Source organism: Peromyscus maniculatus, chromosome 1 (assembly GCF_049852395.1).
Source record: "Peromyscus maniculatus bairdii isolate BWxNUB_F1_BW_parent chromosome 1, HU_Pman_BW_mat_3.1, whole genome shotgun sequence".
Lineage (NCBI taxonomy): Eukaryota > Metazoa > Chordata > Mammalia > Rodentia > Cricetidae > Peromyscus > Peromyscus maniculatus.
Window position 1 is genome coordinate 36,160,030 of NC_134852.1, and position 27,511 is coordinate 36,187,540.

Here is a 27,511-nt window from a genome sequence, read left to right on the forward strand (position 1 = left end):
AACAGTTACATGAAGGGGACCTGCTGTCCTTAATGGGATCTTTGCCCAAATAGGCCATGACTTTGTGACCCGCCTCCCCCAGTCTTCTGAGTAGCTTGGATGACAGGCCTGAACCACGAGGCCCAGCTCTAATCCTCTTTCTCCTGTCCTCTGGGAGCCCTTTGGAGTCCTAGAGCCATTATTTTCTCGATGGGGAAACAGACTTAGAATCCAGTTATTTACCCCAATTTAATAACTTTTCAAACAGCTTCTCTTTATTGAAAGACCTGAAGACAAAGACAAGCTGGGGCAGCAGAAAGAAAGTGGAAACTTTTCTGAGTCTGCTCTGATGTTAGAGGATCAGGAAAGGAAGTCCTCCAGACAACCTCAGGGCTCCATGCTGGGCCCAGCAGGGCTGCCTGCTCCATGTTTGCAGGGCACACTTGGGCTTCAGGCCTCCAGGAGCTTCCCCAGGAAGCGGAGGTTCAGGATCTTAATCTGCTGGTCTTCTAGGTCCATTCGGATGATGCCATCCTCACCATCAATACTCAGTAGGACCCCGGTGGCCTCTCGGTCCTCACCCAGAATCACTTTCACCTGGAGGCAACAGTAAGTGTCAGGCCCAGCAACAGCTGCCATGCCCCTGTGCCGTCCTACAGGCCCCGTCCGTCCTACCTTGTTGTTCTTGGTGGGGGTGATGGGCTCCAGGTGCTCACTGGAGATGCTGACCACCTTCTCACTGTCTTTCAGGTACACGGAGCACATGCCTCCCTGCAGAGGGAGGGTAGTCTGCTCAGCCTGTCCTGTTCCCAGTGCAATCTGGAGCCCACCCTCCAAGCATCACAGGCTATGGGGTGAGCAGTTAAGGCCACTAAAGGACACACTAAAATGCAGCTAAATCAGGTCCAAAGAGAGCCAGGCATTGTGGCACATACTTTAATCCCAGTACTCAGCGATGAGGATCTCTCTGGGTTCCAGGCCCGCCTGGTCTATATATCTTTGTTTGTTTTGTTTGTAGCCAGGCTGGCCTCAAACCCAGAGATCGGCCTGCCTCTGCCTCTAATGCTGGGATTAAAGGTGTGCGCCACCAAGCCCAGCTTCAGGTCTCAGCCTCAATGTCTCCTCCAGAAAGTCCTCCCTGATTCACCAAAGTTGAGTACAGTGCCTCCTCAGTTCACTCTGCTCCCCAAGCCCTCTAGGCTTCTCAAGCCAATTCTGCCCACTCTGGGGACATCTCTCTACCCCAACTCAAGCTGAGGTCTGTGAGGACAGGCTCTGGGGCTGATTGGTCCCTGGTGTTTAATCAGTCCTATCAGAACATCTACTGGAGGGTTAACAAGGTGCAAAGCCTTCCTATAGAAAGTTTGGCTCCTGAAGAAAAGAATAAAGGTGCTTTCCTCCAGAAAGTTAAACAGATGCACTGAGCACCCCCAGCCCCAAATACAGACCACGCTAAGGTTGACACTCAACTCTAGGCAACAGGTGGGTAACATGAAGAGCTCCTCAGACCCTAAGACTCAGCCTGAGACAACAGCTGTTTTCTGAAGGCTGAGACTAGCCAGACAAGACTGGATGGAAGAAGACGGGGGTGGCGTGTGCAAAGGGTGAGAACTCAGTGGGCCTCTGGGAGCTTGAGCCTGGGGGTGTCGATGCCTGGCCCAGGGGGACACTCGGCACACTACTGAGTTCATCTTTCCAAAGTCACCATGCTCAAGTGTGCCAGGTGCCCAGGCCTGAGCTGTGAGCACATGAGGCAGAACTACCCATCCCCTGGAGTTACAGACACTCCCTCCAGCCTTCAGTATCTGTCCACCACAGCATACCAGACATTATAGTTGGATAGTTATAACTAAAACTATAAATAAGTCAGTTGGGGATAGAGCTCAGTGGTAGAGCACTAGCCTAGCATGTATGAGGCCTAGGGTTCCTAGGTTCCTAGCACCACAGACAAATTTACATAACTACAGAGTTGGGGGCCCTGCCCACCCCAGGACACTACTTACTGTGACACTGCGGATGACGCCTGTCTGCCCCACTACTTGTGTGTCCAGATAGGTATCTCGCACCTTCACCTGGATGTCAGTGGTTACCCAGTCACTGGAGTTCTGTTCAATGCCTGAGCCTGGTGTATGTGGGTTGTAGCCTCCAGGAGAAGGCGCTCCAGGGGTCATCGGACTGTAGCCAACAGGGCTGGGGCTGGGACTGGCCTGAAGGAAGAGGAATGAGTGTCTGGAACAATCACGGCCTGGCCATCCCAACTGAGGCCCACCTCTGTCCACAGACTTCTGTGACATGGCATACCTGATAGGCCATGGGTGAAGGTGTGGGGTGGTAGCTGGCCGGGGAATGGGTGTTTTGATAGCCTGCTGGGCTTGGTGCCACTTGGTGGTAGCTCTGAGGGCTGGGACTGGGCTGGTAGGACCCCTGTGGAGAGGGGGCAGCGTAGGGGGAGAACTGGTCCGTGTTGTACCTGTAGACAGAAGAAAGGGGTGTTAGTACCAACAGAAAGGGTCAGAAGGTAGGGCGGTGGGCAGCTGTGTGCAGGGCTTTTCGGGCTCGGCCCTGGTGGACTCACATGGCTGGCGTCCCTGGTGTCTGCGGGTTGTACTGTGGATTGACCTGGGGGGATGATGGGTCTGGGTAGCCGGGTGTTTGGGGATTCGGGGTTCCCCCATATGCCTGTGGGGATGGGGTGGGCTCGTCGTCAAAGGCATACTCGTATTCCTCCTCAGCCCTGGTGGGACAGAAGTCTGTTGAGAATGACGGGCGGTAACAAATCTGACAATGCTTGTAGAACAGCTCTCCACACGGGATCCTCGACTGAGGCAACTGTGCTCTGACAGAAGCCCAGACAAAGGCTTCCTGACACTAAGGCAATGCCACAGCTGAGCCGATGGTGCAGAGGGACAAGGCTGCCTGCTCCAGACCGCACACCTGGCAATGTCTCCAGCACAGAGTAACTGGATGTTAGGCTGCATGTGATGCGGACAGGACACTGTATTCCCAGCCTGCAGCAGTCACCACAATATTCCAACACAACCACTCACACCCTGGCCAACACAGCCCATCCTAAAAACGGCCCTCACCTGGAAGGTGTGTTTGGGTTGTTGGGGTCCCAGGCCCCACTCTGAGCAGGAGTGCGGCTCCCATCATGCAGAGGCGTCTGTGAGCCATAATGTGGAGTGCGGCTACCTGGATAAAGTAAAGAAGCATACTCTTCATTCTGTCCTATCTATTTGCTGAGCGCTCTGCTTCATCCCTAGTGTTGTGGACATACTTACCATCCTGCAAAGGTGTCTGGGAGCCATACATGGGTGTTCGGGAGCCAGAGCCGTACATGGGTGTCTGAGAGCCGTACATGGGTGTCCGTCCGTAGGTGGAGGCCATGCCACCTGGACGCTGGGAGTCACTGTGGACACAGCAGGGGGGTGGGTTCCTAGTGTGCCCATGCGGTCCTCCCTGGGCAGCCATCAACCCCACACTGGTCTCTCCCAAGCCCAAACGTACACCGTGGTGAGCCGCTGGCGGTCTACAGAGATGGTCTGGCAGGTAGAGTGCAGTTCTACTCGGGCCGTGGATTCCGTGGCATCCTTCACCACACCAATGTAGCCTATGAGGAGTCAGGCAGTCAGGTGGGGGACTCTCCATCTCCGCCCCTGCCTCCCTGCACCCATAGCTCACCTTTGTAGGGTCCCTGGGAGATACGCACAGTCTGGCCTATGAGCTCGTTATCTCTTCGTCCTCGACCCCTGCTCATGCCACCACCTGGGCTTCCAAAGCCACCATGCTGGCCTGTGGGTGGAGGATGTCGTGGGGCCTCAGGAATTATGCCTCTTTCTTACACTGTTCCCACAGCCAGGACACCCTCAAACCTCTCTCTACCAGCTTCAGCTGCCCAAGAGGGTTAAGGGGCCCCTCCACCCACTCCCTAACCCTGAGGCATTTCCTTGACCCTACTCTGGGTCACAAGGCTCTCAAGCTGACCACTCAAGGCCCCCCCATTCTGACCTCTGAACTCTGACCCCATCTCACCTTCAGCACTGGGGTGCATGGGGCTGCTGATCCGGGGACTCATAGGAGTGAAGCCACCAACAGTTAAATTGGTCACATCCCGGGGCTGGGAGAGGGATAGAGAGTGAACAGGCAGGCAGGACAGAGGTGAAAGGCTCCAGTCCACTCCCTACAGTGACTGGCCTAGGTTCTGCTTGCAGCGACCATCCATGCTTTTTCCAGGAACAAACCCCATCTCCTAGGTGAGGAAGTGCCACCTCTCGGCCTCTGTAGGCCTCTCCGTAAGAGGCCTGGGTCTCCCCTCACCAAGATAAGCACTTTAACCAAAATGAGTCAGAAATTTAAGTCCCTAGTGACATAAAAACACTAGTCACTGGGGTCACCTGTTGGCCCCAATTTCCTTATTTTTGAGACAAGGTCTTGCGTAGCTCACCCTGGCCTTGACTTGCTGTGTAGCCAAGAATGATCTTAAGCGGAACTGCCTCCGCCTCACTTCCCAAGTGCTGGCACTGCAGGTGTGTGCTGCCACAGCTTGCTCCAGATTTCCTTTCCCATATCTGGCCCTGCACAACTTCCCTGCCAGTCCTGTCTCAGAGCCTGGGCAAAGGCAGCTCCTGAGTTACCCGGTGGTTCTGGATTCCTTCACCCTGATTTCTGCTGTAACACACACGTCCTCTATCTCAACAGTGGACCCTGACCCTGTCTGTGCATTGTACCATCACTTCTGGGAAGAGGGGCACACAGGAAAGGAAGCCCCGACAGTGAGACCTGCGGCCACTTCGCTTTCCCCTGTATCCTGATGAATGAGCTGCAGGAGAGTGGAGACTTTATCTCCTTCGCAGGGTGTCTAGTACCCAACATGCAACCCACAAAAGTGACAAATGACAGAAGAGCAGCCCAAAACCCCAAAGAAACCTTTCTTACCTTCCCCAAGGACTTGGCAGTGAGACCTACTCTTAGTTCCCACCAGCCTGGTCTCCCTCTGCTGGGGCCCTGACGTTCTTACCTTTGAGCCCCCAGCCAACACCAGGTGTCGTGCCTTGCAGACAAACATTCCGCCATTCTCCACCAGCTTCTTGCAATGCAGGAAGGCAAAGCTGCGATACAGATGGCGGATCTCGCCCTCTCGGCCCTGGGCAGAAGGGGGGTCACATGCTGGGCAGGGAAGACCCCATCACAACTCTTTCAGACTCAGCAAGAGAGCAGTGCTGACACTTACTGAGTGAGGGCCGTCGATGACCTTGACTATGTCCTTCACATGGATGTTGTTCTGATCGGAGTCCAGGGCCACAGCAAAGCGGTTGTCCTTTTTCTGAGTCACGGCCTGGTGCCTGACCGTCACCACCTTCCCATGCATGTTCAGAACCTTGGGGGGAAAGGACGCAGAGGACGAAAGGGGATGAGGTGATGTGAGATGAGCTGTCCCTTCCTCAGGGGAGACAATCCTGAGATCCTGAGCCCTCCATGGCATCCTGACTGCATGAATGTGGAGCAAAGTCAGAGCACCAACCACCAGGCCCTAGGTCAATCACAAACATTCTAGATCATTCCAAAAGATCCTTTGGAAGGTTGCGGGGTAGCTCAGTTCAGAGTGCTGGCTTAGCATGCACGGAGCTGTGATTCCCTGCACCACGTAAACTGGACATAGTGACAACGTCTGTAACCTCAGCACTCAGCGTGGAGGCAGCCACATGGGAGAAACAAAAGGCACTTTGGGAGGAGACTACCTTCCTGACTGAGCATCAGGGGCATGGGAGGAGGAGTCCACTGATGATCCACCCCTGCTAAACTCTTCACACACTTCCCTCTGAGAGGAATACTATCTCAATTCCTACTTTACAGTGGCCCCAAGAGGGTAAGTCATGAGGCCAGGGTCACACGGGACAGAAGCAATAGAGCTGACAGACTCAGGGTCCTTGGTGCTATGCTACCACAGACATGGGGGTGGGGGAGGGGAGGGGCAGAGCTGTGGCAACTATAGCATGCTATCTTTGAAAAAGCACCAAATACTGAGACATATATTCAATTCTCAGCCAATGAGGTAGATCTCCACCTAACTAGGTGTGAGACGTGAGGCAGACAGGAAAAAATGACAGGCCACTTGCCAGCATTACAGACAGGCTTCAGGAGCCTTACCAAGTCTATAAACCAGCACAGTCTGTAAGCTTGGTCCCCTCGCTCTACCACCTCCTAGGATGGGGGGCTCTCGGGACAGAAGTGAGTGTAAAGACGCACCTGGAAGGTCTCTCGCTCTAACCGCACGATGACACCCACGGTGCGGGGATCCAGCTGCACCAGCTCACCCCACTCATGCTGGCCCCCGACATCTACACCTGAGGCTGTCTCTGAGCAGAGCTGCAGGTCCCGGGGAAGCACCTTCAACTGTGGAGAGAGTGGAAACGGTGAGGCAGGCCCCGGAGAATTACCTACTAGGGTCCCCTCTTCCAGGCACCTACCTCATGCATGGTGAGGTCCGAGAAAAGGATGACAAAGTTCTCCTCCACCCGCACAATGAGACCTGTGTCACCCTCGAATCGGCCAGCAATCACTTTTACATGGTCCCCCATTTTGAAGTACTTCCGAAGTTCCTGTGCTGGGAACTCAAGCATGTCCTAGGAGATGTGGCCACAGGGACAATAAGTATGTAAAAGAAACCATCATCACCTGCCCTACTCACCTTTAGCTTCACCTCAGTCTCTGCCGAGACCCTGCAGACCCACTGCAGCTCCCTATCGCCCACCCACCACCGGAGGCCACCTGAGAAGACACCTGCACGGCCCCTGCGGAGCCAGCTGCCCCAGGCAGGGCTTTGAGCTGGGCAGCCCTCTCCCACGGACAGGGCCAGCCCGTGTACCACATGTGCATGCCTAAACACGCAGGCAGCTTATCCTCAGATACATGGAACTCTCTTGGACCAGTATTTTGATGCCATCCCCTAAGCCCCAAACACTGCATGCTGGCACCGACAACTCGTCATACATGTGCACGCACACACACAAACACCTGTGACTGAACACAGGCACTGACCTCAGGTTACTCCACAGTCAAACCCTAAACCCAATGAGACGCAGACATGCCACTCCTCAGAAACAGCAAAGGCAGGCAGACAATGTCATTATGCCACGACAGACTGGAAGTCAGTCCTTCAACAACACATCCGGAAACAGCCCATGACAGGACCTAGTGACTGCAAGCCAGTCAGCTACTAGAGAGGACCAGGCAGGAGGATCACAAGTTCAAGGCTGGCTTGGATAAGTTAGCAAGTTTCTGACTCAAAAAGTAAAAACAGAACCAGTGAGATGGCTCAGCTTGGGTAAGGGAGCTTTTTTCCAAGACAGACAGCTGGAGCTCTGTCCCTGCCCTTCTTCCCCATATACATACACAGTGATTAAATACAATTTCTTAAGTAAAAAGGCTGGGCATGCCTTTAATGGCCAATGCCTTTAATCCCAGCACTTGGGAAGCAGAAAGCAGGTAGATTTCTGTGAATTAAAGACCAGCCTGGTGTATATAGTAAGCTCCAGTCCAGCCAGAGCTACATAATGAGTCCTTTTCCAAAAACAAACAAACAAACAAAAAAAAAAGAAAGAAAAGAGAGAGAGCGCAAAGGGGATCAGCAAGATGATTCAGAGATAAGGGAGCTTAAACCAAGGGAACAGACTATGACCTCCATGTATGCGCTGTAGTATCTGCACACACAAAATAAATAAATGTAAAAACCACAAAACAGAAGAGCACCAGGCAGTGGTGGTGCACGACTGTGATCCCAGGCAGAGCAGGGGGTCTCTGAATTTCAAGGCCAGCCTGGTCTACAGAGCGAGCTCCAGAATAGTGAGACCCTGTCTTGAAAAACCAAATATAAATAAAAAAATAAATAAATAATGGAGGGGGTACACAAAAAAGAATATAGCCCAGTAGTAGAAGGCACCAGTGAGGGCTGGGGGTGAGGCTAAGAGATAGGGCATTTATCTAGCATGTGCAAAACTCTAGGTTCTGCGCATCACACACAGGTACCCAAAAAGAAAGAGGGAGGCATCCCTTGGGTGCATTCTTCCTCTCCTCTAAAAAGCCACACATAGAGGTACACATCACTATCAGGTTGTCCTTCCTCGTAAGCAGGACAGCCCAGGCCACAGCATGTACCCAGAAAGTTCCCCACACACGTCCTCCTCAAGGGCAGGAACCACTGCCCCACACACAACCTGCCGTGAGCAGACAAGCCAGCCCTGTGCTGTCACCTTGAGGTCCTCGTGCTTGGGCATGATGGTGATCTTGTTGCCGTCCACGCTGAGAACCTTGCCCTGCAAGTTGATGAGCTCACCCTCGCACACCTCCACATTGTCCCCGGGCTGGAAATTGTGTTCCCGCTCCTTCCCTGAGGGAACAGTGCAGGGCTGATCGGACAGCAGTCTCCAGGGCCACCCTCCTCCACAGCCAGGGGTGAGGCCAAGACCAGATACCTGTGCCTTCAGTCACCACCTCCAGGTCAATGCCCTCAGGCTGATCTTCAAACTTTTCCAGCTCCGACAGGGTGGGCTTCACACCCTCTGTAATCTGAGACCCAGGTGAAGGGAGGAGAGGGACAGGGGTCAGTGTTGCTGCCAGCGAGTCACTGCCCAGGACAAACACTGGAGACCAGGCCCCGGGAAAGGCACACCACCCCGTGAGCACTGCCCACTGGACTCACCACGGCGGACATGGCGAAGCTCTTGAACAGAAAGCCCTTCCGGCTATAGCGGTTCCCCTCGAAAATGAGGAAGTCGCCGTCGGAGGCAACATCGCCCCCTAAGGACCTACGGTTTGGGGGAGAACAGAGATGCTAAGGGTGTGTGCGGTCCTCTTCCTGGATGGAAAAGGGGTTCAAGACCCTCCAACACACGACTTGGGTGGCTTAAATGACTTCACAGCCCACAGGCCAGCTAAATGAAGGGACTCCCTGCCTTAGTGATCACCCGCTGCTGCTGTCCCTACCTCCCAGGACAGTGAGTGCTGGGCACACAGCAGACTCTTGGGAGCAAGAGTCCCTGCATGTTCTCATCTGTGCAGACACCCCCAAACCCTGGGACATGAGAAGCAGAGCCTCATTCTCTAGCAGAGGGAAGGTGGACTCAGGACAGCTGAGAGCAAGGCTGATCATGATCCCAATGCAGGCAGACAGGAGTCGATTCTGTACCTTAACTCCAACCCAGACTTGTCAGGGTCCCTCACGCTGCATACAGGGTTCAAGCAACTTAGCTTAGGCCCCCAGTACAGAAAGATGGTGGCCACTATAGGAAAACGTTTGAGTGGCTGTTCCCTCAGCCATCTTTGCCACATGGTGAGTCTGGCAAGGGGAGCAGTGTGCTCTGATGGGCACTGGGGGGGGGGGGGGTCCCCTCTGCCCTCTGCTGAAGCATGGCCTAGTGGTGGAGCATGTGGACAATGTGCCCAGCGCCCTAAGTTCCACCCTAGCACCAAACCAAAAACCTGCCTAAGGGCCCTTACACACAGCAGGTTCCAGAGCGAGACTAGAGAAAGCTGTGTCCCCTCTCTTTTGCCCATCACCAGGAACCCCAGCCAGTCTTAAACACACACACAGAGTCAATGACCATAACTCCGGGAGACTGGGGTAGTGCATCACCATTAGCAACATGCAACAGACTGACATGTGGCTTGGTGGTAGAGTGCTGACTGAGCATGCGTGGAACCCACCACTCAATCCTCAGGACCAAAGGAAGAAAAAGGGAAAAAAAAAAGGGGCGGGGGGAGAGAGAATCTGCAGCAGAGAAAACTGAGATCCGAAGAAAGTGCCTACCTGAGGCTAGACTGCCCAGCTATGAGCTCACACACCTGAGGGGTAATGTCCCTAAAGAGGACACCAAAGCACACTGTGCCACACAACCAACAGCCAAGCCTGGTCCCTAGGCATGCTCACCTGATCTTCTCAGCATCAAAGAGCCTCTGTGGAGGCCGCTTGAACTTCTTCTTTTTGGCAAACCAGTCTTTCTGTGGAGAACAAGGGCCACATGTGGGAGAGGTGAGGGAGGAGGGCTGGCTACCAGCAAGGATACAGTGTCCCCAGCAGGCACCACGCTTGCAGTACCAAGCTCATGCGGGCTTTGATGCGGTCATAGTCGATGCGTGGGATCATCTTGAGGGAGATTGTGTTCTGGCTGGGTTCAACGTAGTCCACCTGGCGGAAAACAGCAGGTCAGCAGAGCTCATCTGGACTTCAATGACCCTAGCAACCTGACGGGAAGGTACTAGAGTGTCCAGAGAAGGGCATGGTAGAGATCTGCTTGCTCACAACTCCCAGAAGCCTCTCTGCCCTGACCAACACTTCTTAGCACTGGAAATGAACGTATAGCACCTACCTGCCTTCCCCACTTGGATGTCTCAAAGGTCCCACAAACATAGGACCACAGCCTAGTAATGGCCGTTTCCTCCAAACTGCCCCCTTTCCCATAACCTCCCACTCCATTCTGCTTAGGCCACAGCCTAGAGGAATTCTTCAAGGATGACCCTGGACTTCTGACTCTCCTCCTCTACCACTTGAATCCTGGGATTCTAGGCATGAACCACCAAGCCTGGTTTTATGCAGGGCTGAAGACTGAAGCCAGAGCCTCCCACATGCTCGGCAAGCACTCCACCAACTGAGCGCCATTCCCGGCCCTTTCTTTCCCATTCCACCCACCCAAATGAGGGGATCAAACCCACAGCCTCATGCATGCAAAGCAGGCAACTGTCAGCTCAGAAGCCCTGGCAGCCCTTCTCCATCCCTTCATTCTTATGCACTCACAGGTCCCCGCAGCTAGGAATGTTAAGATCCCAATCTTGCCAGCTGGGGGAAGCAGTAGAGCATTTGCCTAGAACCTATCAGTGGGGCTTGGGGTGTGGCTCAGTTGAACATTTGCCAAGAATGTGTGAGGCCCTGGGTTCACTTGCCATCACATAAGAAAATTTACAAATTGGACTACATTTCATAGAACTTTCCCATCTCCACAGTGACGCCAAAGACTTACAAGCCTTTAATCTCAGCACTCCAGAGGTAGAGGCAGGCAGATCTCTGAGAGTTTGAGGCCAGCCTGGTCTATATATAAGTTCCAGGCCAGCCAGGACTATATATTAAGATTCCGTGTAACAAAACAAAAGGACCTACAATGAACCATGAGGCCTATCACCTCCAAACTCAGCTCTGTGTCTCTCACTACCCGCTCTAGACATCTTGATTTTATTTATCCTGTGTGTGTGGCGGGGGAGTCTACATGTCTACCTGTATCATGTTGTACCTGGTTCTCTCAGAGGCCAGTGAGCATCAGATCCCTGAGGACTGGAGTTACAGAAGGCTGTGAACCACCACGTGGTACTGGGAATCAAACCCAGACCCACTAGAAGTACAAACCACTGAGCCATGGCTCCAGCCTTGTCCCAGGCATCTACCTCAGGTGCCTACCACCTTCTTCCTCACACAGCCCATGTGCCTCATCTCCACTCCCTTTCCTCAGTCTTTATCAACTTGCCTTTGAATGTCCTAGCGACAGCCATCACCTCCTGTGTGCTCAGAGCTAAAGCCTCACCTTGCCTCCCCACCCTGAGGGAAGCTCTGTTCTTGGCTCTTGGAAAGGGAAAAGGATAGAAAACAGGCAGTGTACAGCAGCCTGGCCCACTCAGCTGCTCCATCGGCTCCCACCTGAGCGATGTCGTCTTTGTAGATGCCACGCTTGAGGCGGACCCAGGACTTTGGCTTCAGGTTGGCCACCTCCTTCACCACCTTGAGTACATCAGTCATCTCCTTGATAGGCACCATCTGCTGGTTCCAGTAGCCAAGCCGCAGGTTGCCCACACCCTCAATGGCCTGCTTCACATGGGTTTGCTTGTAGGCCTCCACGTAGATGTAGCCCTTCACGTGCTCTGGGGCAACCACTGACTTAATTTGCAGGGGCTGGAGACAGAGGTGGGAGAGGGGTGAGGAACACGGATGGCCAACAGTCAGGACCGCTGCCACTCCCGGGCTCCTCCATCACCAAGTGGCACAGGGACTGGGATGGCCACAGCGACGAGAATGGAAGCGGACCTCCAATCCCTGTTCCTCCTGCCTCCACCTCCCAAATGCTGGGATTGCAGATGTGCATCACCATGTCTGGTTTTATGCAGTACTAAGGACCAAGTCCAGAACTTCAGGCACGCTAGGTAAGTACTCTACCAACCAGGTCACATCTCCAGTCCTTTCGTTTTTTGAGATAGTTTCTCATGGAGCTCAGGTTGGCCTTGAACTCCTAATCCTCCTGCTGTAATCTCCCAAGTGCTAATAATTCACATCTGGCTAAAAGGTTTTTTTGTGTGTGTGTTTTTAAAACCCAAGGAGGAGAATGAAGGGGGCTGGCTGTTCCTCTGGAACTCTGCCCAGCCAGGCTTGGCGAGGTTCCTTGGTCACCCTTTCCTTCCTGTCTTCTCGGATTCTTTTCCCCAGAGACATCCTGAGGACCCCACCTGTCACACTGGCTGATCATGTCTCTGAGGGTGGGAGAAATGTCAGTACCCTCCTGTTTGGAACTGAGGAAAGCATGAAGCATGGCCAAGGCAGGCAGGTGCCGAGGGCCAAACCCTCTTTGGGGGTTGTGGGTGGGTCCTCCTTCTGCTGCTGTCCTGCAATCCATGACAGGTGGGGCGTGGGGTACGCAGACACTGGGATATTTGTATTCTTGTTTGTTTGTTTGTTTGTTTGTTTTGTTTTTTGAGACAGGGTTTCTCTGTGTAGCTTTGCGCCTTTCCTGGAACTCACTCTGTAGCCCAGGCTGGCCTCGAACTCACAGAGATCTGCCTGCCTCTGCCTCCCGAGTGCTGGGATTAAAGGCGTGCGCCACCACTGGCCCGGCTTCTTCTTCTTCTTCTTTTTTTTTTGTTTTTGTTTTTTGAGACAGGGTTTCTCTGTGTAGTTTTGGTGCCTGTCCTGGATCTTGCTCTGTAGCCCAGGCTGGCCTCGAACTCACAGAGATCCACCTGGCTCTGCCTTCCCAATGCTGGGATTAAAGGCGTAAACCAACACTGCCCAGCAGGATATTTAATCCTGTGACATTAGAGAGGCTCCTGCCTGAGGCGGGCCAGCCCCTCCTCCTCTCGGCTACATTCTTGTTGCTCAGACTATATTTCAATTAAAAGAAAAACAATCTTCTTACCATGCCAAAAAAAAAAAAAAAAAAAAAAAAAAAAAATTATAGCCAGGTGTGGTGGCGCATACCTTTAACCCCAGAGCTTGGGGGGGGGGGGTGTTCCCAGAGGCAAGCCGATCTCTGAGCTCGAGGCCAGCCTGGTCTACAGAGTGAGTTCCAGGACAACCAGCACTACACAGAGAAATCCTGTCTCGAAAAAACAACTGGGCCAGAGAGATGGCTCAGAGGCTAAGAGCGCTGGCTGCTCTTCCAAAGGTCTTAAATTTAATTCCCAGCAACCACATGGTGGCTCTCAAACATCTATAATGGGATTTGATGCCCTCTTCTGGCCTGTAGGCAAACATACAGAGCACTCATACCTAAAAAAAAATACATAAATAAATAAAAATTTTGGCCAGGTGGTAGTGGTGGTGCAAGCCTTGTAGTCCCAGCACTTGGGAGGCAAAGGCAGGTGGATCTCCATGAGTTCAAGGCCAGCCTGGCCTGCAGAGTGAGTTCTAGGACAGCCAGGACTACACAGAGAAACCCTGTCTCAAAAAACCAAAACCTGGCTGGAGAGATAGCTCAGAGGTTAATAGTATGGGCTGCTCGGTTGGGAAGAGGGAAAACAGGGGAATCCGTGGCTTATATGTAAAATTAAATTAATTATAAAATAAAAATAGCCGGGCGGTGGTGACACAGGCCTTTAATCCCAGCACTCGGGAGGCAGAGCCAGGCGGATCTCTGTGAGTTCCAGGCCAGCCTGGTCTACTGAGCGAGATCCAGGAAAGGCGCAAAGCTACACAGTGAAACCCTGTCCCGGAAAAAACAAAAAATAAATAAATAAATAAATAAAAATTTAAAAAAATATTTAGACCCAGCCATCCCACTCTTGGGTATATACCCAAGGAATGCTGATTCATACCATAAAGATACATGCTCAGCTATGTTCATAGCAGCACTATTTGTAATAGCCAGAACCTGGAAACAACCTAGATGCCCATCAACGGAAGAATGGATGAAAAAAATGTGGTACATATACACAATGGAGTACTACTCAGCAGAGAAAAACAACGAAGGCAAGAAATTTGCAGGCAAATGGATGGAACTAGAAAAAAATCATCCTGAGTGAGGTAACCCAAACCCAGAAAGACAGTCATGGTATGTACTCACTCATAAGTGGATTCTAGATATAAAATAAAGAACAATCAGACCATAACCCATAGAACCATGGAGGCTATATATATATATATAGCATGGAGGTCCCTAGGATGACTGTGGCTTATAATAAATTTCAGTTTTACTCAATTATTGAAAAAAAAATAGCCAAACGAATGGAAACACATGAACTATGAACCAAAGGCAGAGGGGCCCCCAGCTGGATCAGGCCCTCTGAATAGGTGAGACAGTTGATTGGCTTGATCTGTTTGGGAGGCAACTAGGCAGTGGGACCGAGTCCTGTGCTCATTGCATGAGTTGGCTGTTTGAAACCTGGGGCTTATGCAGGTTCGCTAGGCTCAGTCTGGGAGGAGGGGACTGGACCTGCCTGGACTGAGTCTACCAGGCTGATCGCAGTCCTCGGGGGAGGATTTGCCCTGGAGGAGGTGGGAATGGGGGGTGGGCTGGGAGTAAAGGGAGGGGGTTGGAGGGGGAGAACAGGGGAACCCGTGGCTGATATGTAGAACTGAATGGTATTGTAAAATAAAATAAAAGGAAAAAAAATAAATAATACGGACTTGGCTCAAATTTCATCAGCTCTCCCACTAATATTAAAAAAAAAAAAATGTAATTAAAAAAAAAGTACTGACTGCTCTTCCAGAGGTCCTGAGTTCAATTCCCAGCATCCACATGGTGGCTCACAGCCATCTATAACTGTAGTCTCAAGAGATCCAATGCCCTCTTTCTGGTGTGCAGATGTACATGCAGACAAAGCATCTATATACATAAAATATATGAATAAATAAACCTTAAAAAAAAACAAAAACACTAAACTAAAAACAAAACAAAAATTACGATTATTTATGTGTACATGTTTCTGTAGTTGTGTCTAAGGAGGTCTGAGAAGTGTCAGATCTCCTGGAGCTGAGTTACAGGAAGTTGTATAATTGTGAGTGCCTGATGTGGGGACTATCAAACTCCAGTCCTCTGCACAAACAATATGCATCACTAACCACTGAGCCAACTCTCTAGCCTGGCAAAAAAGTTTTAATTTACACATAGACACACACAGAGACACAGACACAGACACAGACACAGAGACACACACGCGCGCGCGCGCAGAACACTAGAGAGATGGTTCAGTCAGTAAGAGCATTTGCTTCACAAGCATGAGGGCCTGAATTTGCATCCCTAGCATACATGTAAAAAGCCTGGGGGTAGGGAGATAATGGAATGAGACGGAAATATCTCTGGGGTTTGCCAGTCAGCCAACCTAGCAAAAAAAAAAAAAAAATCCAAGTTCAGGGAGACCCTATCTCAAGAGAATAAGGCAGTGACCAATAGGAAAGTTATGTGATATTCTCTCTGGCTTCTTCATGAATGCACAGGTGGGCGTACCTACAGACATCACACAAGACTGCATATGCATACACCCCAAAACAAAACAAGGGCTGGAGAGATGGCTGAGACATTAAAAGCTAATGTTCACAACCAAAAGGGCAAGAGTTCAGTTCCTATGACACACAGCTGTTTCTCCAGCTAAAAACAAACACCACCAACAAAACAAAGTCCCAGGAAGGCAGAGCACTCCTAAGTCCAGGCAGTGGTCTTATTCTCTTGTTCTAGTTCATCTGTTCACCCAGTCACTGCACAGCTCTGCGTGCCCAAGGGCACCTAGTGCCTATGAATGTCTTTGCACCTGGGCGCAACCAGTCTGCCCACTCCCGACTCACCGTGTCTGTGAACTGGTAAGCGATGAATTTGCGCATCAAGGAAATCGCCGTGGCTCGTTCCTCCCCAATCTGGAAAGAGAGGTGGATTTGGAGACTTGAAGAGCAAGAGAGCAGGACACAGGAAAACTGACAGGAAAAAGGAGAGGCAGGGGCAGGCGGGGGACAGGAAGGTGAAGGAGGAGAGATGGACTGCAAGAAAAGACACGAGGACGATGGGTGTAGTGGGTAGCCATTCCAGCTTGGTTCTGGAAGTTCCAACCCCCATTGAGACTCGGGCAACTGTCACGCCTACGAGGCTGGGCGAGGGGAGGCGCCTGGGGACCCGAGAGCTGGATGGGCCAGCGCTCGCTCTGGGCACTCGCTCGGTGCCGGAATGCTGACCGGTGCAGATTGACTGTGCAGAGCTCCGGAGAACACCGCTGGACTGCATTACACCTTCCCCAGACCCTGCGACCTACCCATTACTTAATTTGTGAGTTACGCCATTAAATAAATATCCTTTTAACTACGTGGAGTGGCCAAAATAATTTCTCCAATAGATGGGAGCTGAAGAGGGAGGGGCAAACGGTGGGACAGAGGGACAGGAAAAGGGGCACAGACAGGCGGCTACAGGACCAGGGACTAGTGCAAGAAGATCCAGAGATGTACGTCCTCCCACAGCAGCCCAAGGCCAGAACACGCACCTTACACTTGACAGTCCACAGGTTGGGGTCCCTATTAGCACAGGATAAGGAAGACAAGGTTACTAAAACTGTCTCCTCCGTAAGACATGACCCACACCATCTGACCCTCCAGCCAGGGCCAGCTCTTAACGGCTGCACACCAAGTTCTCACTTCCCCGCCCATCTGTGTGTCCACAGCCCACATGGGGTCCCCCCTGTGGCCTTCACCCTTCGCCCACTCTCTTACTTGACTCCTGGGAGCAGCTGCTGCTGGGTGATGTCATCCGAGAGCTCATCAGACCCTCCATACACCCTAGAGAGAGAACAGCAGTGGGAAGGAGGGGAGTCCCTCCACACCACACTCGCTTCCCACCTAGGACCACCTGCGCCCCCCAGGCACTTACGTCTCTCCCACAGATGATTTAGCGTATTTCTTCATATAATACTCGCCCAGTTCTTCTTCTCTCTGGTCCCTGGGGTACGAGGGGAAAGCAGTCATGAAGGAAAGTGGAGGACTAGAGGGCAAGCTGACCTGCCCCACGTCTGTCCAGGAAGCTGGGTCCCACCCAGGTCTCCTCATTTACTTACCTCCAGAGATTCTGCAGACGGCGAGCCCCAGAGCGGTCTTCATCCAGGACAACGTTATCAATATTGGAGGCTGGAAACAAGAGGCACGGGGAGTCAGGCTGGGAAAGGGCTTCGGGAGTTCAGGGGCCAGGCCTGGCCCCAGGGCAGGAAGACACCTGGCTGAAGCTGCCCCACCGTCTCCCCCAGCTCTGTCCTACTCAACTCCCTGCTTCTCATCGCGTGCTCAGGGATGGGTCCAGTTGCTGGGGGGCATCCATCAGTCCTCCATCTCAGTCACCATCTAAGCACGCCCTGAGCTCCCCCATCTCATACTCCTGCCTGCACTACATCTAGGCCAATGGACACAGAATGCATAAGCTTCCTAGGTCAGACACCCAAGACTGCCTATCCCTGTACCCCATGTAAGTCACAGCCCCAGGGCCACACAGGATATGGGAGGAGAGCCACAGACCACACTTGCCCAGTTCTTACCTTCAATCTCTTCTACTTGGAGGAAGAGGAGAAGGTGGTGGTGGTGGTAGTGGTGGTGGTGGTGGTGGTGGTAGTGGTGTGCAGGGTAGACAAAGTATGAGCCAAATTATAGCAGCGAAATCAACCAATGGGGTGGGGCGGAGGGAGGGACACAGGACGGTCAAAAACCAAAAGTAAAGGCCAGGCACCAGGTGGGTGGGGAGAAGCCGAAATGTATGAGGTGCACAGAACGGAAAATAACAGGGAAGGGGCACTGGCCCAGCAAGTGGGGGGTATTGTGGGGGCAGAGCCCACCCACCCTACACCCCACAAAGGGATACCCAGAATCCTCTCCCCACAACACCACCCACACAACGGTCCCCGCCCCCACTCATGGGCCTAAAAGGAAAAGGGTAGGGGAGCCGTCTCTCTGGCGAGGACAGAAAGAAGCAAGTGAAGAGTGAGGGTTGGGGTGGTTGCAGGGATGGGTGGGGAGGGGCTTAGAAGACACCCTCCCAGGCGCAACCCCCGCCCAACATGATCTTGCAGGCAGGTCCCACACACACCTTTCTCCAGGATGTCTTCAGCTCCATCTTCCCACTGGTCCTCATCCTCATATTCATCATCCACATCTGCAATGGGAAAGCCAGGCAGTCAGCAGGGATGAAAGGTGACCTCAGGACAGCAGCTCCAAGAGAATGAAACATCCCCTCTGAGAGACAAGCCTCAGAAATCCAGACCTGGACACAGGCTCAGAAAGGTCGTACCACAAACGGAGGTGTCACGTGGATACATACACCTGTTTCTAAAGGCCAGTTCCCCCACCCTACCCTAACCAGACATATCCCTTCTAAAAAAATTACAACCAGAACCGGCATGGTGGCACACATCTGTAACCCCAAGCATTCTGAGCCAGGCCCCATGGTGAGGCCATTCATCCCAACTACATGAGAAGTTAAGCAGAAAACTGCAAGTTCAAGGCAAGCCTGAGCAACTTAGCAAGACCCTGTCTCAGAATAAAAAGTAAAAAGGAGGGTTGGGAGTATGCCTAGAGTCCACCGGTGAGGCTCTGAGGATAGGGCTCAGAGGGGGTAATTCTTTGGAATAGCCGATCCCCACCACCTCACATGCATGCACACACACACACACAAAACCGGAGGCACAGACAGACGCCTCATGTCTGTGTCCTCCTCAGGCTTGCCCAATGCTTCCAGGCCCTATGACATACCAGCCTCGTCCAAAATGAATCCCCCATGGCGTGGTTTCTTTGGGGGCCGGTCATCATCTTCTTCCTCTTCCTCCTCATCGTATTCTTCCTCTTCCTCCTCCTCCTCTTCCTCGGGCTCCTCTTCCTTTTCACTGCCTGCTGCACTCCGTCGTTCATCCTCCACCTGTCGGGGTCAAGCAGGGCTGGGGCACCAGAGTTCTACTATCCCCAGTCCAGAACCCCTGATGTCACCCACACATCCAAACTGCCCTCTTCTCTGTGTTTCCTTAAGAGTCTGCTCCTGACTCCTGGATCTGTCAGGGTTTACACCCACCAATGGATGTCTCCCGGGGTTCCCTGCAATCCCTCAACATGCTATTTATCCTGAGCAAGCTCCAATCAATCACTTCGTGTGTGTGTGTGTGTGTGTGTGTGTGTGTGTGTGTGTGTGTGTGTGAGAGAGAGAGAGAGAGAGAGAGAGAGAGAGAGAGAGAGAGAGAGAGATAGATTTAGTAATGCAGATTGCCTTGGAACTCACGGCGTAACCTAGGCTGGTCTTGAACTTGTGGCAGTCCTTCTGTCTCTGTTTCCCAAGTAGTGGATTACAGGTGTAAACCCCCACAGCAGCTTTAAATGGACCTAAAGCTCTGTCTAGGACCATCATTCCCCCTCATCCCACACCTCTCTCACTAGGCCATTTACCTTCCATTACATCAGCTCCCCCATCTGCTCTGATGCCCCCACACGCCTCTACTTCTCCACGTTTCCCAGAAACAGAGCCCACCGCCCCCATGCAGCAGCCTCTGGGCTGTCTCCCTAGATATCCTCTGAGTATGCCAGGCCAGCAGTCTCTGTGCCCCAAAGTGTCCACAATGCTGTCCCCATAGCCATGCTGTCCAGCTCCCTGAAGGCACCAGATCCCACCCTTTCTGCCTGTGAATGTCACTGCTCTGATCCCTCCCTATCAATACATCCCTCCAGCACTGGATCCTTGCCTTGGCCTCCTCAGGAGACCTCCGGGTTTCTAATCCCTGTTCTGTAGATGGATTTTTTTTGAGCCACCAGCTCACAAATAACTACAGAGGGACTAATTAATTATGAAAGCTCGGCCTTAGCTTAGGGTTGTCCCACTAGCTCTTATAATGTCAATGAACCCATTTATATTAACCTTTCTTTCTCATTCTATATGTCCAATTCGTTCTGCGTCTCTCTTGCATCTAGATTCATCTCTTCCTTTCTCTCCCTGGGAATCCCACCTATACCTCCTGCCTAGTTATTTGCCATTCAGTTTTTTATTACACCAATCAGCATATACATCTTCACAGTGTACAAATATCCCACAACACTGTTCTATACCAGTTACAAACAGATCCACACAAATTCTGCTGCCCAAGCATTAACCTTAACTCACCACCTCAAGGCTTCCTCCATTTCCACATTGTTACATTGTTATCCAATATTTTTTTTACTTCTGTTTTTATTTTAAATCTGCTTATTATTGTATGTGTGTGTGTGTGTGTGTGTGTGTGTGTGTGTGTGTGTGTGTGTAAATGCCAGATATATACAGGTGCCCTCCGAAGGTGTAAGATCCACTGAAGCTAGAGTTACAAGCAGCTGTGAGTCACCTGACCTGGATGCTGAGAACCAAACCCAGGTCCTCTGGGTGAACAAGTGCTCTTAACCACTGAGCCGTCTCTCCAGTTCATTTTTTTTCTTTAAATTCACTTAATTCTTTCTAAATAGCTTAAGAGACAACAAGTAAATTAAAAATATATACATGCATGCATACACACACACACACACACACACACACACACCAACTCTGGGCATGGTGGTGCATGCATTTAATCCTTTCTCTTAGAAAGCCAGGCAAGTGGATCTCTGTGTGTTCAAGGCCAGCCTGGTCTACATAGTAAATTCCAGGCCAGCCAAAGCTATACAGTGTGACTCTGCAAGATACTGCTGCAGTCTATGGGCCGAGCCCTCCCCTGCAACAGCCAGGCTCCACAATCTCAAAGCAGGTTCCAATCCAACGCAGAGCTGCAAAACTGCAAGGGAAGTAACACATACCCCCAGCATCAGCATGCCTAGGTCTTATCAGTCTACCTGAGAGCACCTCTAGTCACCTGGTCCTGAACCATCTTTTAAGTGATGGGAAACCAGCAACTGACCCTGAACCTGTAGCCAGTCAGGGCTACAAAATGCAACCCTGTCTCAAGAAAAGGGGTTAAAAAGATACAATGTATATACATGTAAAACTGACAAAAAATAAACATTGTTAAACAGAAAAGTAACTAATATGTATCCTACCTGAATCAATTATGTACATTTGACCTTGCTCGGGGCTGAAGCCCTGGCTCAGCAGTTACAGGCATATGTTGCTCTTCCAAAGTTCCAAGGTTCACTTCCCAACATTCATATTGGGCAGCTCACAATTGCCTGTAACTCTATTGCTAGGGGATGAGAGCCCTCTTTTGTTCTTGAGGGCACACTCCCAACACACAGCAGCATACATTCACACAAACACACATACACACTAAGGAAAAAAACCTTCATTTAACCTGGGTGTGGTGGCACTTTAATCTCAGCACTTTAGAGTCAGAGAGGCAGGCAGATCTCTATGAATTTGAGGCCATCCTGACCAACATAGTGAGTTCCAGGAGAGCCATAACTACATAGTGAGATTCTATCTCAATATATAAATAAATTTTTAAAAACCTCAAGCTGGGTGTGGTGGCGCACGTCTTCAATCCCAGCACTGGGAGGCAGAGGCAGGCGGATCTCTGAGTTCAAGGCTAGCCTAGTCTACAGAATGGGTTCCAAGGGGGGAAAAATCCATTTTAAAAAAAAATTGCTCCATACTATTTTAATTGCATGTTGAATTATAAATTTTATACATTTTATTAGTTGTTGTTATTACTTTGCCCACTAATAAATGTGACCAAAGACTTAAAAAACATACACATTTGCCTGAGTCTGATAATTCGTCCCCTGCCAGGACTCCTTGGCAGGACTGGAAGGAAGCACACACCCTGCCCACTGCCACCCACTGCCAAGCTCTCTTTCCAGGGCCTTCCTCTCAAACAATTCCTCTAGGCGTCTTCTGTTCTGCACCACTTTGTACGATGTGGGTATTTTGGAGGTTTCTGTTTGGATTTGGGGTTGACGGGCTGGAACCCGGGGCTGTGACAATGCTAAGCACATGCTCTATCATTGAGAGCAACCCCAGCCTCTAAAGCACACTCTGCCCTCTCAGCAATGACACCCACCATACCAGTCCTCTTTATAAAGAGCTGTTCTAGGGTGTGGTCCTTGGTAGATGGCTCATACCCAAGGAGTATATAGCCAGCACAAACTTGGACTAGGCAGGTAATCAAAAAGAAAAAAGACAGGAAGTGGGAGGTGATGAGAAGGTGGAAGGGAGATTGGAAGGAGCAAAAAATGGAGGGGTAAACATCAAAATACACTGCATAAAGTTCTCCAAGAATTAATAAAATATTGTATTAAAAAACCTATTCTAGGCCAGGCGGTGGTGGCGCACGCCTTTAATCCCAGCACCAGGAGGCAGAGACAGGCGGATCTCTGTGAGTTCGAGGCCAGCCTGGTCTACAGAGTGAGATCCCGGAAAGGCGCAAAGCTTCACAAAGAAACCCTGTCTTGAAGAGAAAAAAAAAAAAAAAAACTATTCTAGCCAGGCATGGTGGCACATGCCTTTTATTCCAGTACTTGAGAGGTGGAGGTAGGCCGTTCTCTAAGTTTGAGGCCTGCCTGGTCTACATAAAGCCACCATTTTATGCCAGATTAGTCTACTGCCAACACTGTAAGAAAAAAGGTTATTCTTGGGCTGGGGATGTGGCTCAGTAGTAGAGTCCCTGTTTAGGATTCACAGGCCTGGGTTAGGTTACCAGAACCAACGAAGAAAACATAGAAACAACAAAAACCATTCCTGTTGCAGGCAGCCTGCTCCCTTTACCCTAGGTGAAGCAGGCTCCTCCACCACAGCTCTGAACAGAGCCGCTAAAGGCTCAGGCAGCATTGGGTCCCCAGCACTGCCGAACCCAGAGCAAGCATTCTTTTTTTTTTTTAAAGATTTATTTATTTATTATGTATACAATGTTCTGTCTGCACATATCCCCACAGGTACCAGATCTCATTACAGATGGTTGTGAGCCACCATGTGGTTGCTGGGAATTGAACTCAGGACCTTTGGAAGAGCAAGCAGTGCTCTTAACCTCTGAGCCATCTCTCCAGCCCCAGAGCAAGCATTCTTTAAGATGGCTTAAAAATATCTGCTTGAGCCGGGCAGTGGTGGCACACGCCTTTAATCCCAGCACTCCACAGGCAGAGGCAGGCAGATCTCTGTGAGTTTGAGGCCAGCCTGGACTACAGAGTGAGTTCCAGAAGCGCCAAGCTACACAGAGAAACCCTGTCTCGAAGAAAAAAAAAAAAAGAATATCTGCTTAAGGGGCGTGGCTAGGCTTTCTCTGCTGTTTCCTCCCTCCCAGACCTCCACCATCACGGGTAGCATGCATGTTCCCAAGAAGGGCTTCTCCCTGTTGGTGCTGTCCTATCCCTGAGCTATCTATAACTCCAGTTCTGGGGGACCCAATGCCTTCTTTGCATTTATCGGCACATGGGTAGCGCACAAAAATACAGGCGGGCAAAAACACTCATACACAAAAAATAAAAATAAGTAAATCTAAAAAAAAAAAAAAAATCACCCACCTAGGTGTGGTGGTGGCCACCTGTAGTCTCAGCACTCAGGAGGCAGATGGGTCTCTTTGAGTTCACAGCCAGTTTGGCCTGGCCTACATAGCCAGTTCCAGGCCAGGCAGAGATACAGGTAAGACCCTGTCTTAAAAATAAAAACACTGAGAAGAAAAAAAATGATTTCCTGACTAGGTGATAACATCTCACACTGCAATTTTTTATTTTCTTATTTTATATATTCTGTGTGTGGGCTCATGTGTGGGGCCACCTTCAGGAGTCAGTTCTGTTTCACCACGTGGATCCTAGAACTCAAACACAGGTCCTTGGACTTGGCAGCAGGAGCCCTTACCCACTGAGCCATGTCCCCAGGCCAAGCTTTCTAGGCCTGTCAAGCCATCTTGCCACTGTGTCCCTGGCTGGGTTCCAGAGAGGCCTTCTTCCCTGAAGCAAGGGCTCCTGCACACAGCTGTATTCCCTGGGGTGCGGGACCACAGTCTTGGGTTTGTGTTGTTTTTTGGGGGGAAACAATCTGAGATTGTAAGCATGAACTGGAAGAGCCAAGCCATACAGTCAAAGACCCAGAGAAGACACCAAAGAACTAGGAGCCTGGTAGGCAACACTGCACTGCTCTAGTTCTTATTCTACGACACACTCACACCGCCGTCAACACCCCTGCAGGACTGTGTATCTATAAAACAATCTCTGCCTCCGGACTTAGCTCAGGACGGGAGGCTGTGAGCCCCAATGCCACACTTGGAGCCCCTGCTGAATGAATGAAGGGATGAGAATGGGAAGCCAGCTGATCTTCTTCACAGCAAGCAGCATACTGTTTGCTTGACAACCTAACTATCTACAGAACACAGGACAACATCTGGCCGCAGTCTTCAACAGCTGGGGCAGGTATGTTGACATCATACCTCCTTGACGTCAAGAGTCAGTAAGGAGGCGACTCCTGAGTCTGACGAGGTGCCCAGTAAAAAACCTCTGCAAAGAAGGAACCAGGGACCCTGGTCTCATTACCACCAGGCTACAAGTGCCAGCAGTGACCTGAAGCCATGAGTCACTAAGAGCTTGGAACAAAGGCTAGTCCTGTCACACACACCCTACACACCTGCTGCCCTACATTACCATGGCACCTCGATGCCTGCCTGGGAAGAGAGCACCAGCCCCAAAGGCACACAGACTGGCAACTAAATACCTACAGAGGACAAGCAGACCATGTAAGTAAGTGGGTACATCAACAGAAACCTATAATCCTAAGCCTGATGTCCTCCATGACACCTTCCCTTTTCTAAACTCTGCCACGAGGTAAGCACGATGATAAATGGCAACTGATATACGCCAGGACTGGAGAAAACCCAAGTGTGCATAGAGCAGGCGGGATGGAAGTACTGCTTAGTAGGAGAGCACCTGCCTAGCATGCCTGAGGCCAGGGGTCAATCCCCAGTCCTGTAACAGGAGGAGATCGCCACCTCTGAGCAAAGACGCTATATAGACCACGTCTGTGCTGTTAGTCCCTTCTACTTCCCAATAACGGGGACAGTGACCTGCAGCTTCAGGTTACTGCCTGGCAGCTGAAGCCTGATGATGACACCAGGGTCCCTAGTTCCTTCCTCGCACAGGTTTTACATTGTAGACGGTGAAATGTTTGAAACCACTGACAACTCACTAAAGAAATGAATTTAGGGCCCAACCCAAGAACACACGCACACGCACACGCACACGCAATTCTAAATTTAAGGGAATCGCAACTTAGTGGTAGAACTCCTACTCAGTGTGTACAAAGCCCTGCCTTCTATCCCCAGCAACATTATGACTTGAATTCACACGTTTCCTAGGTGCCTTGCACAGAAATTTAATACAGTATTTTTAGTGCACCAGTGTTTTTGACTTTGACCTGTTACGTTAAGTCGGGTGTGGAAATTTCCATTTGTGGCATCAATATAGGGGCTCAAAAAGTTTCAGATTTTAGAACATTTCAGATCGTTGCTTTTCAGATTAGGGATGCTGAACCTGTGTATCTTCTAAGTATTGGCTACATTTATTCACATTAGCATTTCGTGTTCGCTTATCAGTTGTTTATTTACATTTTAAAATCTGTTAGCAGGAGCCCCGGGACAAAGAAGTGTGCCCGGCACACAGTAGGCAACACAGACACACTTCTGGGAGAACTGGGCACACCTAAAAACGGAAACACAAAAAACACACTAACAGCTGAAGCTGAAACTCGACGACAGTGTATCGATCTGGCACGACTGAAGCCCTGGATTCAGCCCTAGCACGGCATTCAGCAATAGTAAACAAAGGGAAGCAAATCGGATACATGAATTTAAAAGCCAGTGACGTCTGAACTCATCACCTAAGGCCTCGGTGTACCCGCGCACCCACCTTCCAGATGCTGTCCCTCTCTCCCCTCTGACTTGCCCACTCGCCCACCTCTCCGGACCATCAGGAAAAGCCCAGCCGTCCCGAGCCTGGGCTCCAGGGGCCCCTCTGCCCGGGCCCTGTCCCCAGGCGCAACGTCTCCCCCTAGGATCGCCATCACTGACCTCGGCCTCCTCCGCCTCGCTGCTGCGCTCGCTGTCCTCCTCCTCGGAGAAGTTGCTGTCCTCGCTGTCCGACATCTTCCGCAACTGCAGAGGAACACAGCGGCCTCAGCGCAGCCCGGAACCCGCAGCGCCACCCCGAGCCTCAGTTTCCCTGCAAGCTCCACTGGAGAGGAAAATCCCCAGGCGCACTTCCTGCTGCAGCCTCGCTCGGGCAATCGCGAGTTCGGCCGACGGCAGCGAGCCCATGCCGCGGCCCCGGCCCCGGCCCCGGCCCCGGCCATCCCCGCGCCCCGCAGCCTCCGGCCCAGCGCCTCAGCAAACCCCCTTACCGACGGCTTCACACCTGAGGCTTCCGCGCCAGCTGCGGATCACACAACGCCTAGCTGGCCTGACGTGCTCTCGCGCGAGAACTGGCGCGTTAGGCTCGCCTAACGCGAGATTTCTCGGGGCCTGCCCTGAGGACGGCAGGTGGGGGGCGCCATCTTGGGAGTGGCTAACGTAGCTTAAGCGGCCTGTAGAGCCGCCATCTTAAGGAGGTAAAAATAAAAGACTTTCTTCGTAAGCCCAGTAAGAGGTCAGAAGCGAAGAAACAGAAGACTCGCTTCACACCGCCACCCTCGGCGCTCGAGATCCTAGGGACCTAGACCTAGTTCCTGAAAACAATCTTAAAACTTGCCAGTTTGGTGCAGCAGGTTTTATTAATGACTTGTTTGTTTGTTTGTTTGTTTGTTTGTTTGAGACAGGCCTCGGGCTGCAGAGATGGCTCAGCGGTTAAGAGCACTGGCTGCTCTTCCAGAGGTCCTGAGTTCAATTCTCAGCACCCACATGATGGCTCACAACATCTGTAGTGACATCTGGCGCCCTCTTCTGGTCTGCTGTCACACATGCTGTGTACATAGTAAATAAATCTTGAGAGAGCGTGCCTCACTGTGTATCCTGGCTGATCTGGAACTCACAGAGATCACCGCTTCCGCTTCTGCTTCCGTGGTGCTGGAACTAAAGGTGTGTGGCACCATGCCTGGCTATTAAAGACACTTTAATAAGGACATAGGATTGAGGGTGGAGCCGGGCGGTGGTGGCGCACGCCTTTAATCCCAGCACAACCAGATGGATGTCTGTGAGTTTGAGGCCAGCCTGGGCTACGCAGAGAAACCCTGTCTCTAAAAAAAAAAAAAAAAAAAAAAAAGATTGAGACAAAGGAGTGCCTGGAGTGGACCGCACAAAACGAGCAAGTCAACATAGTTCTAGGACAGCCATGGTTACACAGTGAGACTTTGTAAACAAAAACAAAAACCCTGAAACTGGAAAGATGACGACTCGACTGTTAAGAACCCTG

The 27,511-nt window shown here is 51.3% G+C and overlaps 1 protein-coding gene across 7 annotated transcripts; it reads right to left on the minus strand.

Moving 5' to 3' along the window:
- Positions 1–227: 227 nt before the first annotated feature.
- On the minus strand, positions 228–27,009 carry Supt5h (SPT5 homolog, DSIF elongation factor subunit). 7 transcript variants are annotated; one of them, XM_006986296.4, is made up of 30 exons: positions 26,505–27,009; positions 26,176–26,259; positions 18,938–19,100; positions 18,276–18,341; positions 17,731–17,742; positions 17,260–17,329; positions 17,076–17,144; positions 16,919–16,984; positions 16,693–16,723; positions 16,010–16,078; positions 11,660–11,911; positions 10,073–10,162; positions 9,905–9,975; positions 8,678–8,783; positions 8,451–8,544; positions 8,229–8,365; positions 6,447–6,602; positions 6,226–6,372; positions 5,210–5,356; positions 4,997–5,122; positions 4,012–4,096; positions 3,661–3,771; positions 3,487–3,589; positions 3,261–3,388; positions 3,066–3,171; positions 2,555–2,713; positions 2,281–2,449; positions 1,983–2,186; positions 655–750; positions 228–576 (listed from the first exon to the last, which is right to left on the minus strand). In XM_006986296.4, the coding sequence occupies exons 2-30, from the start codon at positions 26,248–26,250 to the stop codon at positions 430–432; spliced, it is 3,255 nt and encodes a 1,084-aa protein (XP_006986358.1). In that variant the 5' UTR covers positions 26,251–26,259; positions 26,505–27,009; the 3' UTR covers positions 228–429. The 7 variants fall into 7 exon arrangements, with proteins under 7 accessions (XP_006986358.1, XP_006986359.1, XP_042129428.1 ...); XM_006986297.4 differs by having other exon boundaries at positions 26,519–26,655; XM_042273494.2 differs by lacking the exon at positions 17,731–17,742.
- Between the last annotated feature and the right edge of the window lie 502 nt (positions 27,010–27,511).

Excerpts from the sequence above, each read along its gene's own strand:
- Supt5h (XM_006986296.4), bottom strand. The coding sequence starts at position 26,250 with ATGTCGGACAGCGAGGACAGCAACTTCTCCGAGGAGGAGGACAGCGAG. Across the intron at positions 16,724-16,918 it reads CAGCTGCTCCCAGGAGTCAA|GGACCCCAACCTGTGGACTG; the intron begins GTAAGAGAGTGG and ends CTGTGCTAATAG. Across the intron at positions 577-654 it reads CCCCCACCAAGAACAACAAG|GTGAAAGTGATTCTGGGTGA; the intron begins GTAGGACGGACG and ends TGTTGCCTCCAG.